At 41.0% G+C, this 19,039-nt stretch overlaps 2 protein-coding genes across 2 annotated transcripts in view; both read left to right on the top strand.

Annotated features, from left to right (window-relative positions):
- The window catches only part of SHROOM4 (shroom family member 4), a 273,467-nt gene that overhangs the window by 167,382 nt on the left and 87,046 nt on the right, over positions 1–19,039 (top strand). The window lies entirely within an intron of this gene.
- Positions 381–1,185, top strand: LOC480918 (60S ribosomal protein L7-like). Its single transcript, XM_038587456.1, is given in 2 exon segments — positions 381–565; positions 567–1,185. Coding segments are annotated over 2 exon segments (744 nt in total). The 3' UTR covers positions 1,126–1,185.

Below are 19,039 nucleotides of genomic sequence, written 5' to 3'. Positions count from 1 at the left end.
TTATATGAGGTCTGGGTAAAGTACAGTTCAGGTTTCCTGCATAGGTCCAGTCTCACCCTAATGACATGTCCTCTGGTGGTCTGCTGGTGATGGGAAAGTTCTGAGGTGGGGGCAACAAGGTGGAGGGTCCGCTGCCATTTTGTTGGTGCCTCATGATCCCCCTTGATCCCGCCAGCCCAACATGAAGGAGGGCAAGATGGTGTAGGAGTAGGGTCCCCAACTCACATGGCCCCACAAACTTACCTAGATTACTTTCAAATCATCTGGAAAACCTATGAATTCGACCTGAGATTTAAAGAGAAAACAGCTGGAACGCTACAAAGATAAGAGTTTTTGCTTCTAACAAGGTAGGAAGGTGGAAAAAAAATAAAAAAGAATCCATGGAGGGTGCAGAAGAGAAGAAGAAGAAGGTTCCTGCTGTGCTGGAAACCCTTAAGAAAAAGCAAAGGAACTTTGCGGAGTTGAAGATCAAGCACATGAGAAAAAAGTTTGCCCAAAAGATGCTTCGAAAGGCAAGGAGGAAGCTTATCTATCAAAAGGCTAAGCATTACCACAAGGAATACAGACATGTACAGAACTGAGATTCGCATGGCGAGGATGGTGAGAAAAGCCGGCAACTTCTACGTGCCTGCAGAATCCAAGGTGGCATTTGTCATCAGGATCAGAGGTATCAATGGTGTGAGCCCAAATGTTCGAAAGGTGTTGCAGCTTCTTTGCCTTCGCCAGATCTTCAATGGCACCTTTGTTAAGCTCAACAAGGCTTCAGTTAACATGCTAAGGATTGTGGAAGCATATATAGGATGGAGGTACCCAAACCTGAAGTCAGTGAATGAACTGATCTACAAGCGTGGTTATGGCAAGATCAACAAGAAGCGAATTGCCCTGACAGATAACACATTGATTGCTCGGTCTCTTGGTAAATATGGCATCATCTGCATGGAGGATCTGATTCACGAGATCTATACCATTGGAAAACGTTTCAAAGAAGCGAACAACTTTTTATGGCCCTTCAAATTATCTTCTCCACACGGCGGAATGAAGAAAAAGACCACCCATTTTGTAGAAGGTGGAGATGCTGGCAACAGGGAAGACCAGATCAATAGGCTTATTAGAAGGATGAACTAATGTATCTACCATGATTATTTTTGTAATCTGGTCAGTTAATAAATGACTACTTTCAAATGGGAAAAAAAAAAAAAGAATCCAGTCAGGGAGGGGTCAGGCTAAGGCCACGAGGAGCCAAGCTAAGGCCAGGTCGTTGAAAGCCTCCCAGGACAGGAAAGCCTAGTGCCAGAGAAGCGGGAATTTTTTAAAAATCCGCACCGTATTGATTCTTCCCAGACAGAAAGGCCATCAACAGGGAACTCGGGCAGAATCCCAGGAGGGGTGGTGAAGCCTCCAGTCTCCCAGAGTCACTAATAGAGGAAGTGCACCCAGGGGAAAGCACACCACACACCACAGCAGATCTCCATAAAGGCTGGAGCGCTCGCCAGGCAGGGCATCAGGGAGAAGCCAGTGGGTCAGGCGGGCCGCTCCAGACAGAGGGGTCTGCGCCCTGCTGACTTCGGGAGATGCAGACTGAGGAGCGTGATTCCAGCAGCGCAGGCCCCGGATCCCAGGGCACCGGGGGACACAGCCCAGGATCCTGCGGTCCCCCGGGGACAGGCAGAGGCAGGGAGGGCACAGGACAGCAAAGATTCTCCTGCTGTCTGCTACCCTCAAGCTGTGCAGATCAGTGCACCCCGATCTGGGAGCATCCAGGCCACTGTGGACTGGGAGACTGCGGTAGTTACTGGGGGATCTGACTCCAGAGCTGGAGACCTGGCTGCCACCGCCATTGTGGTTTTTCCTCCTTGTTTCATCCTGTGCCTGGGAGAGGCTGGGCCACCAGGGAAAGGAGGCCTCATGCAGTAAACAGCTGCCACTGAGCCCGACACCCGGCAGGGGGCGAGACTGCTCCCCCAGGTACACACACCTGAGAATCAGCACAGCAGGCCCCTCCCCCAGAAGGCCAGCTGGAAGAACAGGAGAAGAGCGAGTTCTTAACCAACTAAGCAGTGCTGGAAAAACTCCAGGGGAAGTCCAGGGATTTACAGTATATAGAAATAGAGGGTGCCCCTCCTTTTTTTTTCTTTCATTTTCCGGTACAAATCGTTTTTATATCAGACTGTAAATTTCCATTTTTTTTCTCTTTTCCTGCCTACAGTATTTTACCAACTCTTCATTTTTAAGATTCTTCCTTGTAGACTTTCATATTCCTACAATTATAGGTCCTAGATATATTTTCCACTTCTAGATTCCCTTCAACATACTCAACTTAATTTTGGGAAATATGCAACATAATGGGTTTTTTTTTTTGTTTGTTTTCTCAGCCTCATTTTGTTCTACAATGGCGGAAGTTAATACCTTCTAAAACACGACAGGTATGCACCCAGAACCAAGTGGTATACCGTGCTGGTTCATTCTGTGAGATTCCTCATTCCCATTCTGCCCCCTTCTTATATCTCATTTATGTTTTGGTGGTCAATGTTGGGGCCCTCTACAAGTATTTCTGGTTTATATAATTTGGGACTCAGCATCTACTAACATACAGAACATAATAGACTCAGAAACAAGAGGATCACCCTCTAGATTCCCTCAAGTAGACTACATTCTCCCTCCACTACAACTTCATCACCACCACCATCTCCTAGTGCCCCCCTTTTTTCTCTTCTTCTCCCTTTTTTTCTTTTCTTTTTTCTTTTCTCTCTTCTTTAGGATGCCTGGCCTTTTATTTTTTACTACTTTGTTTTAAAATTTGTTTTTCACTTTAGCGGTCCTTTTGTTTTATTTCTTTCTGATCTTTGTTTTTAATTTCTGGTCTCTGAACTTGGCAGAATCATCTAGGGTGAAATTTACTTAGGTCGTGGTTGATATTCTTGACAAACCCCCTCATACAGCCACTCTGCACTGAGCAAAATGACTAGAAGGAAGAACTCACCAAAAAAGAAAGATTCAGAAACAGTACTCTCTCCCACAGAGTTACAAAATTTGGATTACAATTGGATGTCAGAAAGCCAATTCAGAAGCACAATTATAAAGCTACTGCTGGCTCTGGAAAAAAGCTAAAGGATTCAAGAGACATGACTGCAGAATTTAGATCTAATCAGGCCGAAATTAAAAATCAATTAAATGAGATGCAATCCAAACTGGAGGTCCTAATGATGAGGGTTAATAAGGCAGAAGAAAGAGTGAGAGACATAGAAGACAAGTTGATGGCAAGGAAGGAAGCTGAAGAAAAAAAGAGAAAAACAAAAGACCATGAGGAAAGGCTGAGGGAAATAAATGAGAACCTCAGAAGGAAAAATGTACTAAATGGGGTTCCAGAGGGCACCGAGAGGGACAGAGGACCAGAAAGCATATTTGAACAAATCATAGCTGAGAACCTCCCTAATTTGGGGAGGGAAACAGGCATTCAGATGACAGGTCCCCACCTAAAATCAATAAAGCCGTTCAAAACCTTGACATTTAATAGTGAAACTTGCAAATTCCAAAGCCAAAGAGAAAATCCTTAAAACTGCAACAGACAAGAGATCCCTAACTTATATGGAGAGAAATATTAGATTACCAGCAGACCTCTCCACAGAGACCTGGCAGGCCAGAAAGGGCTGGTGGGATATATTCAGGGTCCCAAATGAGAAGAACATGCAGCCAAGGATACTTTATCCAGCAAGGCTCTCACTCAGAATAGAAGGAGAGATAAAGAGCTTCCAAGATAGGCAGAAACTGAAGGAATATGTGACCACCAAACCAACTCTACAAGAAATATTAAGGGGAACTCTGTAAAAGAAAGAGGAAGCCCAAAGAAATAATCCACAAAAACAGGGACTGAATAGGTATTATGATGACACGAAACTCATATCTTTCAGTAGTAACTCTGAACGTGAATGGGCTAAATGATCCCATCAAAAGATGCAGGGTATTGGACTGGATAAAAAAAGCAAGACCTATCTATTTGCTGTCTACAAGAGATTTCATTTGAAACTTAAGGACACCTACAGCCTGAAAATGAAAGGGTGGAAAATCATTTACCCTTCAAATGATCCTCAAAAGAAAGCAGGGGTAGCAATCCTCATATCAGATAAATTAAAGTTTATCCTAAAGACTGTAGTAAGAGATTAAGAGGGACACTATATCATACTTAAAGGATCTATCCAACAAGAGGACCTAACAATCTTGAATATTTATGCCCCTAATGTGGGAGCTGCAAAGTATATTAAAGTAACCAAAGCAAAGACATACTTAGATGATAATACACTAATAGGAGGAGACTTCAACATGGCGCTTTCTGCAAATGACAGATCTTCTAAGCACAACATCTCCAAAGAAACAAGAGCTTTAAATGATACACTGGACCCGATGGATTTCACAGATATTTACAGATATTTCACAGAACTTTACATCCAAACGCAGCTTAATACACATTCCTCTCAAGTGCACATTGAACTGTCTCCAGAATAGACCACATACTGGGTCACAGATCAGGTCTCAACCAATACCAAAAGATTGGGATTGTCCCGTGCATATTTTCAGACCATAATGTTTTGAAACGTGAACTCCATCACAAGAAGAAGTTTGGAAGAAACTCAAACACGTGGACATTAAAGACCATCCTGCTAAAAATGAAAGGGTCAACCAGGAAATTAGAAAAGAACTAAAAGGATTCATGGAAACTAATGAAAATGAAGGTCCAAACATTCAAAATTTGGGATACAGCAAAAGCAGTCCTAATAGGGAAATACATTGCAATACAAGCCTCCATCAAAAAATAGAAAATTAAAAACACAAACTAACCTCTCACCTAAAGGAACTGGAGAAAGAACAGCAAATAAAACCTACACCAAGCATAAGAAGAGAGTTAATAAAGATTTAAACAGAACTCAATGAGATAGAGACCGGAAGAACTGTGGAACAGATCAACAAAACCAGGAGTTGCTTCTTTGAAACAATTAATATTAGCCAGCCTTATTAAAAGCAAAAAAGACTCAAATTAATAAAATAATGAATTAAAGAGGAGAGACCACAACTAATACCAAGGAAATACAAATGATTTTAAAAATATAGAGCAGCCCAGGTGGCTCAGCGGTTTAGCACCAACTTCCGCCCAGGGCATGATCCTAGAGATCCGGGATCTAGTCGCACGTCAGGTTCCCTGCATGGACCCTGCATCTCCCTCTGCCTGCATCTCTGCCTCTCTGTGTCTCTCATGAATAAATAAATTTTAAAAAAATTAAAAAAACATTATGAGCAGCTATATGCCAATAAATTAGGCAATCTAGAAGAAATGGATGCATTTCTATAAAACCTCAAACTACCAAAACTGGAACAGGTAGAAATAGAAAGCCTGAACAGGCCAATAACCAGGGAGGAAATTGAAGCAGTCATCAAAAACCTCCCAAAACACAAAAGTCCAGGGCCAGATGCCTTCCAAGGGGAATTCTATCAGACATTTAAAGAAGAAACAATACCTATTCTACTAAAGCTGCTCTGAAAGATAGAAAGGGATGGAATACTTCGAAACTCATTTTATATGATCGTCTCAATAGATACAGAGAAAGTATTTCACAACATACCGCATCTGATCCTGATCAAAACTCTTCAGAGTGTAGGGATAGAGGGAACATTCCTCCATCTTAAAAGCCATCTACGAAAAGCCCACAGCAAATATTCTCAATGGAGCCTTTCCCCTAAGATCAGGAACAAGACGGGGATGTCCACTCTCACCACTGCTATTCAGCATACTATTGGAAGTCCTAGCCTCAGCAATCAGACAACAAAAAGAAATAAAAGGCATTCAAATTGGCAAAGAAGAAGTCAAACTCTCCCTCTTCACAGATGACATGATTCTGTACGTAGAAAACCCAAAAGACTCCACCCCAAGATTGCTAGAACTCATACAGCAGCAATTTGGCAGTGTGGCAGGATACAAATTTAATGCCCAGAAATCAGTGGCATTTCTATATACTAGCAATGAGACTGAAGAAAGAGAAATTAAGGAGTCAATCCCATTTGCAATTGTACCGAAAAGCATAAGATACCTAGGAATAAAACTAACCAAAGAGGTAAAGGATCTATACCCAAAAAACTACAGACCACTTCTGAAAGAAATTGAGGAAGACACAAAGAGATGCAAAAATATTCCATGTTCATGGATTGGAAGAATTAATATTGTGAAAATGTCAGTGTTACCCAGGGGAATTTACACATTCTATGCAATCCCTATGAAAATTCCATTGACTTTCTTGAGAGAGTTGGAAAAAATCATGTTAAGATTTGTGTGGAATCAGAAAAGACCCCGAATAGCCAAGGGGAATATTAAAAAAGAAAACAATTGCTGGGGGCATCACATTGCTAGATTTCAGGTTGTACCACAAAGCTGTGGTCATCAAGACGGTGTGGTACTGGCACAAAAACAGACACATAGATCTATGCAACAGAATCGAGAACCCAAAAGTGGACCCTCAACTTTATGGTCAACTAATATTCGACAAAGCAGTAAAGACTATCCACTGGAAAAAAGACAGTCTCTTCAATAAATGGTGCTAGGAAAATTGGACAGCCACATGCAGAAGAATGAAACTAGACCACTCTCTTGCACCATACACAAAGATAAACTCAAAATGGATGAAAGATATAAGAGTGAGACCATAATCAATAAAAATCCTGCAGGAGAACATAGGTAACACTCTTTTTGAACTTGGCCACAGCAACTTCTTGCAAGATACATCCATGAAGGCAAGAGAAACAAAAGCAAAAATGAATTACTGGGACTTGATCAAGATAAAAAGCTTCTGCACAGCCAAAGAAACAGTCAAGAAAACTAGAAGACAACCTACAGAATGGCAGAAGATATTTGCAAATGACCTATCAGATAAAGGGCTAGTATCCAAGATCTATAAAGAATTTATTCAACTCAACAGCAAAGAAACAAACAATTCAATATTGAAATGGGCAAAAGACATGAAGAGAAATCTCACAGGGGAAGACATCAGTATGGCCAACATGCACATGAGAAAATGCTCTGCACTACTGGCCATCAGGGAAATACAAATCAAAACCATAATGAGAAACCAGCTCACAACAGTGAGAATGCTGGAAATTAACAAGGCAGGAAACAATTGTTGAAGAAGATGTGGAGAAAGGGGAACCCTCCTTCACTGTTGGTGGGAATGTGAACTGGTACAGCCCCTCTGGAAAACTGTGTGGAGGCTCCTCAAAGAGTTAAAAAGAGATCTGCCCTATGACCCAGCAATCGCACTGCTGAGGATTTACCCCAAGGATACAGATGCAGTGAAACACCGGGACACCTGTACCCCGATGTTTCTAGCAGCAATGTCCACAATAGCCAAACTGTGGAAGGAGCCTTGGTGTCCATTGAAAGATGAATCGATAAAGATGTGGTCTGTATATACAATGGAATATTACTCAGCCATTAAAAACGGCAAATACCATTTTCAATACCCACATTTTCAATGTGGATGAAATTGGAGGGTATTTTGCTGAGTGAAGTAAGTCAATCAGAGAAAGACAAACATTATATGGTCTCATTCATTTGGGGAATATAAAAACTAGTGAAAGGGATTATAGGGGAAAGGAGAGAAAATGAGTGGGAAATATCAGAGACGGTGACAGAACATGAGTGACTCCTAACTCTGGGAATGAACAAGGAGTAGTGGAAGGGGAGGTGGGTGGGTGGAGGGGGTGACTGGGTGACGTCCACTGAGGGGGGGGCACTTGACGGAATGAGCATTGGGTGTTATGCTATATGTTGGCAAATCGAACTCCAGTTAAAAAATATAGAAAAAAAGCAAAAACAAAAACAAAAGAAAAAAGCCCCAATTGCCTCTAGATTTAAGTCCAAAATCTTCATTCCAGCATCGAACACCTTGTATAAATATGTCTAAGTGCCTTTTTTTCTGTCCTTATCTTTCTGAAACCCAAAGGGTTATGTATTAAAAGAATTCGTCTCTTCAGTTGGACATACTGAATTCTTTCATTTGAGGACTAGACCTCATTTCTCAGTACTTCTTGAAGAAATCTTGCTCCTTTGATTGCCACTCTTCCTTTTTCATATATTGTCTGCTTGTTATCCTTCCCTTTGCCCTGCTTCTATGCTCTATGTTTACAGACCAGCTCAGGTCTTTCCAAACTTGAAAACAATCTTTCTCAGACCTATGTTCATCTTTAGATAGTGCTTTTCCCCCCTTTCATAGCTAAACCCTTTTTGAAAAGTTGTCTACCTTCACTATTCCTACTCTACCACCTTCCATTCACAAGTACAAGCTATAACAATCTAACTCTGTCCCCCATCGCATCACTTGAGTGATTCTGGTCAACATTACCAGTGACTTGTTTATTATTTAAGGGAATAAACTTTTTCCAATTCTTATCTTACTTCACTTCTATATTCATGTGCTAAGACTGCCATAATAAAGTACATAAACTAGTACCTTAAAACAATAGAAATACTCTCATAGTTCTGGGGGCTAGATGTCTGAAATCAAGGTGCTGACAAGGCCATTCTCCTGCTGAAGGCTCTAGGAAGGAATCCTTCCTTGCCTCTTCCCAGATTCTGGCAGTTGCCAGCAGCCTTTGGCATTCCTTGGCATGTGGATACATCACTTCAGTCTCTGCCTCCATCTGTATCACAGAAATTTTCCTGTGGTCTCTGAATCTACATGGACTTTTTATAAGGACACCATTCACTGGATTTAAGGCCTGCTTGAATATAGGGTGACTTCATCTTAACTGATTACATCTACAAAGTTCTGTTTCTTTTTTAACATTTCATTTTTTTTATTGAAGTTCGATTTGCCAACATATAGTATAACGCCCAGTGCTCATCCTATCAAGTGCCCTCCTCCGTGCCCGTCACTCAGTTACCCCATCCCCCTGCCCGCTGCCCCTTCCGCTACCCTTTGTTCATTTCCCAGAGTTACGAGTCTTTCATGATTTGTCACCCTCTCTAATTTTTCCCACTCATTTTCCCTCCTTTCCCTTATAATCGCTTTCACTATTTCTTATAATCCCCGTATAAGTGAAACTATGATGATTATCCTTCTCCAGTTGACTTACTTCACTCAGCATGATACCCTCCAGTTCCATCCATGTCGAAGCAAATGGTGGGTATTCATCATTTCTAGTGGGTAATATTCCATTGTGTGTGTGTGTGTGTGTGTGTGTGTGTATCACGTATTCTTTATTTATTCATCTGTCGAAGGACATCAAGACTCCTTCCACAGTTTGGCTATTGTGGACATATTTCTTTTTTTTTCACATTTAGGTCTTTAATCCATTTTGAGTTTAGTTTTTGTACATGGATTAAGAAAGTGGCCTAGTTTCATTCTTTTTTTTTTAATAAAATAATTTTTATTGGTGTTCAATTTACCAACATACAGAATAACACCCAGCGCTCATCCTGTCAAGTGTCCCCTCAGTGCCCGTCACCCACTCATTCCCAACCCCGGCCCTCCTCCCCTTCCACCACCCATAGTTCGTTTCCCAGAGTTAGGAGTCTTTATGTTCTGTCTCCCTTTCTGATATTTCCCACACATTTCTTCTCCGTTCCCTATATTCCCTTTCACTATTATTTATGTTCCCCAAATGAATGAGAACATACACTGTTTGTCCTTCTCCGATTGACTTACTTCACTTAGCATAATACCCTCCAGTTCCATCCATGTTGAAGCAAATGGTGGGTATTTGTCGTTTCCAATGGCTGAGTAATATTCCATTGTATACATAAACCACATCTTCTTTATCCATTCATCTTTCGATGGACACTGAGGCTCCTTCCACAGTTTGGCTATTGTGGACATTGCTGCTAGAAACATCGGGGTGCAGGTGTCCCAGCGTTTCATTGCATCTGAATCTTTGGGGTAAATCCCCAAAGTGCAATTGCTGGGTCGTAGGGCAGGTCTATTTTTAACTCTTTGAGGAACCTCCACACAGTTTTCCAGAGTGGCTGCACCATTTCACATTCCCACCAACAGTGCAGGAGGGTTTCCCTTTCTCCACATCCTCTCCAACATTTGTTGTTTCCTGCCTTGTTAATTTTTCCCATTCTCACTGGTGTGAGGTGGTATCTCATCGTGGTTTTGATTTGTATTTCCCTGACGGCAAGTGATGCAGAGCATTTTCTCATGTGCATGTTGGCCATGTCTATGTCTTCCTCTGTGAGATTTCTCTTCATGTCTTTTGCCCATTTCATGATTGGATTGTTTGTTTGTATGGTGTTGAGTTTCATAAGTTCTTTATAGATCTTGGAAACTAGCCCTTTATCTGATAGGTCATTTGCAAATATCTTCTGCCATTCTGTAGGTTGTCTTTTAGTTTTGTTGACTGTATCCTTTGCTGTGCAAAAGCTTCTTATCTTGATGAAGTCCCAATAGTTCATTTTTGCTTTTGTTTCTTTTGCCTTCGTGGATGTATCTTGCAAGAAGTTACTGTCGCCAAGTTCAAAAAGGGTGTTGCCTGTGTTCTCCTCTAGGATTATGGTGTCTCACATTTAGATCTTTCATCCATTTTGAGTTTATCTTTGTGTATGGTGCAAGAGAGTGGTCTAGTTTCATTCTTCTGCATGTGGATGTCCAATTTTCCCAGCACCGTTTATTGAAGAGACTGTCTTTCTTCCAATGGATAGTCTTTCCTCCTTTATCGAATATTAGTTGCCATAAAGTTGAGGGTCCCCTTCTGGGTTCTCTATTCTGTTCCATTGATCTATGTGTCTGTTTTTGTGCTAGTACCACACTGTCTTGATGACCACAGCTTTGTAGTGCAACCTGAAATCTGGCATTGTGATGCCCCCAGATATGGTTTTCTTTTATAAAATTCCCCTGGCTATTCGGGGTCTTTTCTGATTCCACACAAATCTTAAAATAATTTGTACTAACTCTCATAAGAAAGTCCATGGTATTTTGATAGGGATTGCATTAAATATGTAAATTGCCCTGGGTAACATTGACATTTTCAAATATTAATTCTGCCAATCCATGAGCTTGGAATATTTTTCCATCTCTTTGTGTCTTCCTCAATTTCTTTCAGAAGTGTTCTATAGTTTTTAGGGTATAGATCCTTTACCTCTTTGGTGAGGTTTATTCCTAGGTATCTTATGCTTTTGGGTGCAATTGTAAATGGGATTGACTCCTTAATTTCTCTTTCTTCAGTCTCATTGCTAGTGTATAGAAATGCCACTGATTTCTGGGCATTAAATTTGTATCCTGCCACGCTGCCAAATTGCTGCTGTATGAGTTCTAGCAATCTTGGGGTGGAGGCTTTTGGGTTTTCTATGTAGAGTATCATGTCATCGGCAAAGAGGGAGAGTTTGACTTCTTCTTTGCCAAGTTGAATGCCTTTAATGTCTTTTTGATGTCTGATTGCTGAGGCTAGGACTTCCAATACTATGCTGAACAGCAGTGGTGAGAGTGGACATCCCTGTCTTGTTCCTGATCTTAGGGGAAAGGCTCCCAGTACTTCCCCCTTGAAAATGATATTTGCTGTGGGCTTTTCGGAGATGGCTTTTAAGATGTTGAGGAAAATTCCCTCTATCCATACACTCTGAAGAGGTTTGATCAGGAATGGATGCTGTATTTTGTCAAATGCTTTCTCTGCATCTAATGAGAGGATCATATGGTTCTTGGTTTTTCTCTTGCTGATATGATGAATCACATTGATTGTTTTACGAGTGTTGAACCACCCTTGTGTCCCAGGGATAAATCCTACTTGGTCGTGGTGAGTAATTTTCTTAATGTGCTGTTGGATGCTATTGACTAGTATCTTGTTGAGAATTTTTGCATCCATGTTCATCAGGGATATTGGTCTGTAATTCTCCTTTTTGGTGGGGGCTTTGTCTGGTTTTGGAATTAAGGTGATTCTGGCCTCATAGAATGAATTTGGAAGTACTCCATCTCTTTCTATCTTTCCAAACAGCTTTAGTAGAATAGGCATGATTTCTTCTTTAAACGTTTGATAGAATTCCCCTGGGAAGCCATCTGGCCCTGGACTTTTGTGTCTTGGGAGGTTTTTGATGACTGCTTCAATTTCCTCCCTGGTTATTGGCCTGTTCAGGTTTTCTATTTCTTCCTGTTCCAGTTTTGGTAGTTTGTGGGTTTCCAGGAATGCGTCCATTTCTTCTAGATTGCCTAATTTCTTGGCGTATAGCTGTTCATAATATGTTCTTAAAATCTTTTGTATTTCCTTGGTGTTGGTAGTGATCTCTCCTTTCTCATTCGTGATTTTATTAATTTGAGTCTCCTCTCTCTTCTTTTTAATAAGGCTGGCTAATGTTTTATATATCTTATTAATTCTTTCAAAGAACCAACTCCTGGTTTTGTTGATCTGTTCCACAGTTCTTCTGGTCTCGATTTCGTTGAGTTCTGCTCGAATTTTAATTAACTCTCTTCTTCTGCTGGGCGTGGGGTCCATCTGCTATTTTTTTCTCTAGCTCCTTTAGGTGTAAGGTTAGCTTTTGTATTTGAGTTCTTTCCAGTTTTTGGATGGATGCTTGTATTGCGATGTATTTCCCCCTTAGGACTGCTTTTGCTGCGTCCCAAAGATTTTGAACGGTTGTATCTTCATTCTCATTAGTTTCCATGAATCTTTTTACTTCTTCCTTAATTTCCTGGTTGACCCTTTCATCTTTTAGCAGGATGGTCCTTAACCTCCACGTGTTTGAGGTCCTTCCAAACTTCTTGTTGTGATTTAGTTCTAATTTCAAGGCATTATGGTCTTAGAATATGCAAGGGACGATCCCAATCTTTTGGTATCGGTTCAGACCCGCTTTGTGACCCAGTATGTGGTCTATTTTGGAAAAAGTTCCATGTGCACCTGAGAAGAATGTGTATTCAGTTGAGTTTGGATGTAAAGTTCTGCAGATATCTGTGAAATCCATCTGGTCCAGTGTATCATTTAAAGCTCTCCATTCTTTGGAGATGTTGTGCCTAGAAGAGCTATCGAGTGTAGAAAGTGCTAGATTGAAGTCACGAAGTATAAGTGTATTATTATCTAAGTATTTCTTCACTTTGGTTATTAATTGGTTTAAATATTTGGCAGCTCCCAGATTCGGGGCATATATATTGTGAATTGTTAAGTTCTCTTGTTGGATAGATCCTTTAAGTATGAGATAGTGTCCCTCTTCATCTCTCACTACAGTCTTCGGGGTAAATTTTATTTTATCTGATATAAGGATGGTTACCCCTGCTTTCTTTTGAGGACCATTTGAATGGTAAATGGTTCTCCAACCTTTTATTTTCAGGTTGTAGGTGTCCTTCTGTCTAAAATGAGTCTCTTGTAGACAGCAAATAGATGGGTCCTGCTTTTTTATCCCGTCTGGAAACCCTGCGCCTTTTGATGGGGTCATTAAGCCCGTTCACGTTCAGAGTTACTATTGAGAGATATGAGTTTAGTGTCATCATGATACCTATTCAGTCCTTGTTTTTGTGGATTGTTCCACTGAACTTCTTCTTAAAGGGGAATTTTAAGAGTCCTCCTTAAAATTTTTTGCAGAGCTGGTTTGGAGGTCACATATTCTTTCAGTTGCTGCCTGTCTTGGAAGCTCTTTATCTCTCCTTCCATTTTGAATGAGAGCCTTGCTGGATAAAGTATTCTTGGTTGCATGTTCTTCTCATTTAGGACCCTGAATATATCCTGCCAGCCCTTTCTGGCCTGCTAGGTCTCTGTGGAGAGGTCTGATGTTACCCTAATATTCCTCCCCATTAAATTCAGGGCTTTCTTGTCTCTTGCTGCTTTAAGGATCTTCTCTTTATCTTTGGAATTTGCAAGCTTCACTATTAAATGTTGAGGTGTTGAACGGTTTTTATTGATTTTAGGTGGGTTATCTCTCTATTTCCTGGATCTGAATGCCTGTTTCCCTTCCCAGATTAGGAAAGTTTTCAGCTAGGATTTGTTCAAATACATATTCTGACCCTCTGTCCTTTTCGGCGCCCTCGGGAACCCCAATTAAACCTAGGTTTTTCTTTCTCAGGCCGTCATTTATTTCCCTTCATCTGTCTTCATGGTCTTTTAATTGTCTGTCTCCTTTTTCCTCAGTTTCCCTCTTTGCCATCAACTTGTCTTCTATGTCACTCACTCATTCTTCCACCTCATTAACCCTCGTCGTTAGGACTTCTAGTTTGGATTGCATCTCTTTCAATTGATTTTTAATTTCTGCCTGATTGGATCTAAATTCTACAGTCTTGAAGTCTCTTGAGTCCTTCATGCTTTTTTGTAGAGCCACCAGTAGCTGTATAATAGTGCATCTGAATTGGCTTTCTGACATTGAATTATAATCCAGATTTTGTAACTCTGTGGGAGAGAGGACTGTTTCTGATTCTTTCTTTTGAGGTGAGGTTTTCCTTCTAGTCATTTTGCTCAGTGCAGAGTGGCCAAAAACAAGTTGTATTGGAAAAAGGAGAATAAGAGAGAGAGAGAACGAAAGAAAAGAGAAAAAGAAAAAAGAAAAACGGAAGAAAAAAAGGAAAAAAGAGAAGAAAAAGAGAAAGAAAAATAAAGAAAGGTGAAAAAAAGGGTGGGGGAAGCAATCAGAAATCAAAAAGAAAAAAAAACACGGGGGAGTATCTTCTGATTCAGTATACTTTAAGTCCCTTGACTTCCCCTGGAACTTGTCCTCTAGCTGGTCTTCTGGGGGAGGGGCCTGTCGTGCTGATTTTTCAGGTGTTAGCACTTGGGGGAGCTGCCTGCCCCCTGCCTGGTGAAGGGCTCTGTGGGGGTTGTTTACCCCGTGAGGCCCCTGGAGGAACAACCGCAGTGGCAGGGCCAGCCCTGGAGCCCTGGATTCAGCCCCGCAGTAACTCCAGAGCTCTCCGTCTGCAGGGCCTGGAGGCTCCGGGGCGGGTCCTCTGATCTGCTCAGCTCGGGGCAGGAGCGTCTTTGCTGTCCTGGGCCCTCCCGGCCTCTGCCTGTCCCGGGGGAGGCCAGATCCTGGGCTGTGTCCCGGCGCCCTGTGCTCCCGGTCTCCGCTGTTGGATTCATGCTCCCGGCCGCGCAGCCCCCTCCGCGGAGCCGCCCCCGAGCCTCTCCGAGCTGCTCCGGTCCTGCTGTGCGCGCTGCAGCCCTTAGGGAGCTCTGCACACTCTCCCGGGGGCGCAGGTGTCTGTTAGTGTCCCACGGAGCCGAGGGCATCCCCGCTCTCCTGGGGTCCTGCTCCAACTCCCTGTGAGCCCCTTTCCACCCGGGAAGGTTGGTGCAGCTCCTGTTTTTCCGAGACGGGGCTCTCCTGTCCTGGGGCTCTCCCCCGGCCTTAGCCCGGCTCCTCGCGGTGCCCCTCCCCCTTGGATGCCTTTTGTTCCTTTATTTATTTTTCCCCGTCTTCCTACCTTGATAGAAGCGCGAACTCTTCTCACTGTAGCATTCCAGCTGTTCTCTCTTTAAATCTCAGGCCGAATTCATAGATTTTCAGGATAAGTTTAAGGTTATCTAGGTAATTTGGTGGGGACAGGTGATTTGGGGACCCTACTCTTCCGCCATCTTGCCCCTCCTCTCCGCTGCTATAATTTCTAAATAAGTTTGAGATTCTAAGTGTACATGAATTGGGGTGAGCAACGTTCAACTCAGTACTTCCTTTTTGCAGTACTTAACACTGTTGAACACTGCTTCCTTCTCAAAATTTCTTCTTTCTTCAGCTCCAGTAATACTCATCTTCTCCTGTTTTGTCTGTGGTTTCCCTTGTCTATTTTTTTCAATGGTTCTCTTCCTCAATCTTCCCCATAAGTATTATATCCTCCAAAATTCAGCACAAGGTTCTCTACTCACACTACATATTCTGGGTAATTTTAAATTATTATCCTGATTTTACGTAGTAAGACTTTTAAATCCCATTTTATCCCACACTACTCTCCCATATATCCCACTTGTTTCTGGACTTCCCCATTTATATGCCCCTATAGTTATTTCAAAATATCCACATATATATATTAAGCTCATTAACCTCCATTTCCAACACCTGATTCTCCCTCCAGGTACTTCTATGTAAGTAAATAGTTCACAATGAACTCAGCTTTTTAAACTACTCACTTCTGTATCTATTGATCAAGTCTTGCCAATTTTTACCTACTGACTAATTCTCAAATTTCTCCTCTCTTGTTTGTTCAGTATAGTAGTCTCTCAACTAGTTTATCTATCTTCAGTATTGTCATGTTCCCTACTTCCTGAATTTATTCTCCACCCTGCAGAGAGTCCTCTTTTTAAATGTAAATCTGGTCTTGAAACCCTTACTCACCAAAGCCTTCAACATTCCCTATTTTGTTCAGGATAAAATCCAAAGTCTTTAATTTGGTTAAACAAGGCCACTTAGAATATAATCCTTATTTATCACCATTCAAGGTCACACTGTATGCTATAGCCATATCCACTCCATGTACTTCTCCAACTATAATACTGTCTTTCCTTTTAAAAAATTATTTAAATTTAATTTAGGTGACATATACTGTATTATTAATTTCAGGGGTACAATTTAATGATCCATCAGTTGCATAGAACACCCAGTGCTCATTATATCAAGTGCTGTCCTTAATGCCTATCACCCAATTACCCCATCCCCCCATCCACCTCCCCTCCAGCAACCCTCAGTTTGTTTCCTATAGTTAAGAGTCTCTTATGGTTTGCCTCCTTCTCTGTTTCATCTTATTTTTCCTTCCCTTCCCCTATTTTGTTTCTTAAATTCCACATATGAGGGAAATCATATGGTATTTGTCTTTCTCTGGCTGGCTTTTATTTCGCTTAGCATAATATCCTCTAGTTCTATCCACATCACTGCAAATGGCAAGATTTCATTCTTTTTGATGGCTGGGTAATATATATATATATATATATATATATATATATATATATATATATATATATTCACATCTTCTTTATCCATTCATGGACATCTGGTCTCTTTCCATAGTTTGGCTATTGTGGACCTTGCTGCTATAAACATTGGAGGGGTATGTGTGTACATGCCCCTTCAAATCACTGTTTGTATCCTTTGGATAAATACCAAATAGTGTAGTTGCTGGGTTGAAGGGTAGTGCTATTTTTTAACTTTTTAAAAAACCTCCATACTGTTTACCAGAGTGGGTTCACCAGTTTGCATTCCCACCAACAGTAACATCATCTTTCATATCTCTGTGTCTTTTCACATTCCATTCCTTATTCCTGGAATCACCACTGTCCCTCTTCTTTGCTTAGCTAACTCTTATCCAACACTCAAGAGTTGACCAAGGCTTTACTACTTCTAAGACTCTTTCCTTAGCAATTTCATCCTGGGACTGCATTAGATTTTCCTCCCTTAAACAACATCCCCCAATTTCTTCTATCTGGAACTGTCTATACTATTGTAACATCCTGTTTACCCATTTGTTTCCCCCTGTAAATTTTGGTCAGTGTCCATGTGTTATTCATCCTTATATCTCTAGCATAGCCACCATAGTGCCTAACAGGGTTATAAGCTCGATACTCACTGAATAGCTAACTGAATTGAATGAATGTGTGCCAAGCAAGGGCAATCAGGGTTACTGGAGTGAGGATTAAAAGCTGGGAATACCTGGGTGTTAGGTTGTCAGACTTACAAATACTTCAAAATTGAGGAGGTTGGTTCAGTAAAGGAAATAAGTATGAGTCACAGATGAGTCCAAAATTTCTTGCTTAATAGACTATATGGAGTTAAAAGAACTAGCACTTAGTGAGTATCTACTAGGTACTGAGCATTTGACTCAGTATTTTATATACCTTGTATCAGAAGGAAGGAAAGTAATGAGTCTCATTTTAGACATGTGGAGTTTTAAGAGTCTGTAAGACCTCTGAGTATAAATATCCAGCAGGCCATTGTAACTGTTATTTTTGGGTACAGGAAAGAAACAAGGACTCAATAATTAGATTGGAGGTTATTTGGATAGATGGTAATTGCAGCCATGGAGCCAGGGTGAGGGGAGGATCTTCCAAAAAGGGTGGTATAGAAGGGAAGGAACATTTTGGAGTCATTTTCTGTGAATTAATGCTTTGAGACTAGATGAAATGATTAATGGAGTTAAATGTAGATGGCTAAGAGAAGAAGTCCTTGGACTGAACTCAGGATTTAGAGGTAGGGCAGATAAGGAACAGGCAGAAAAATAAACTGAGAAGTGGCCAATGTGGTTAGAAGGAAAACTAAAAGAGAGTGATGTCCCATAGCTCAAGTGAAGAAACTGATTCAAGAGGGAGTAGTCAACTGTGTCAAATGTTGATGAGACAGTAATTCTGAGAATTGACTATTGATTTTGGCAACATGAATGTCATTGGTAACCTTGACAGTAAAATGTTGGAGACAAAGCCTAAATTGTTTTATGAAAAAATGGGAAGCGAAAAAGTGAAGGCTGTCTTTTTTAGGCATTTATCTGTGAAGGGTAGAAAAAAGTGAAGTATTAGCTGGAAAGCAATTGGGATCAAGAAAGGGATATTTTCTTTTAAGTAATGTATATTAATTATCTGTTTGCTAATGGGATAACCCAGTAGTGAGGGAGAAATTGATGGTATAGAAAAGAAAAGATAATTTTAGTCACAAGTTCCTTGGGGAGGTCAGAGCAGATATGGGGTATTGAACTTTGATTTAAAAAAATAATTATATATATTAAGAAGAAGTAAGACAAATTATGTTGCTGATGTACTAATGGAAAGATAAGGATGTTCTCAGTGCTTCTCTTTTTTAACCAAATGCAAGGGAAGCCATCAGTCAAGAATGAGAGGAGAAAGGGCATATAAAAGATTTTAAAAAGGCAATAAGAGATGTAGGAGGGGACATATGGGAGACTGCTGTCATGGAAACCAATGGCGGGGTAAGATGTCATGAAGGAGCAGGCCATTGATCAAGACTGTTAAATGTTCTTGCATTCAAGTTGTATGAATATTGGAAAGAGGCTGTTGGGTTTGCCAATTAGGTTGTTGGTTGACGTTAGCAGAAGAGGCTTCATTAAAATAAATTCAGTGAAAGGTAAATGGGAGGTAAAGAATTTATGAACACAATAGT

The sequence above is a fragment of the Canis lupus genome, chromosome X (assembly GCF_011100685.1).
Source record: "Canis lupus familiaris isolate Mischka breed German Shepherd chromosome X, alternate assembly UU_Cfam_GSD_1.0, whole genome shotgun sequence".
NCBI classification, from domain to species: Eukaryota; Metazoa; Chordata; class Mammalia; order Carnivora; family Canidae; genus Canis; species Canis lupus.
The sequence above is the reverse complement of the archived record's forward strand: the minus strand, read 5'-3'. Positions and strand labels throughout refer to the sequence as shown.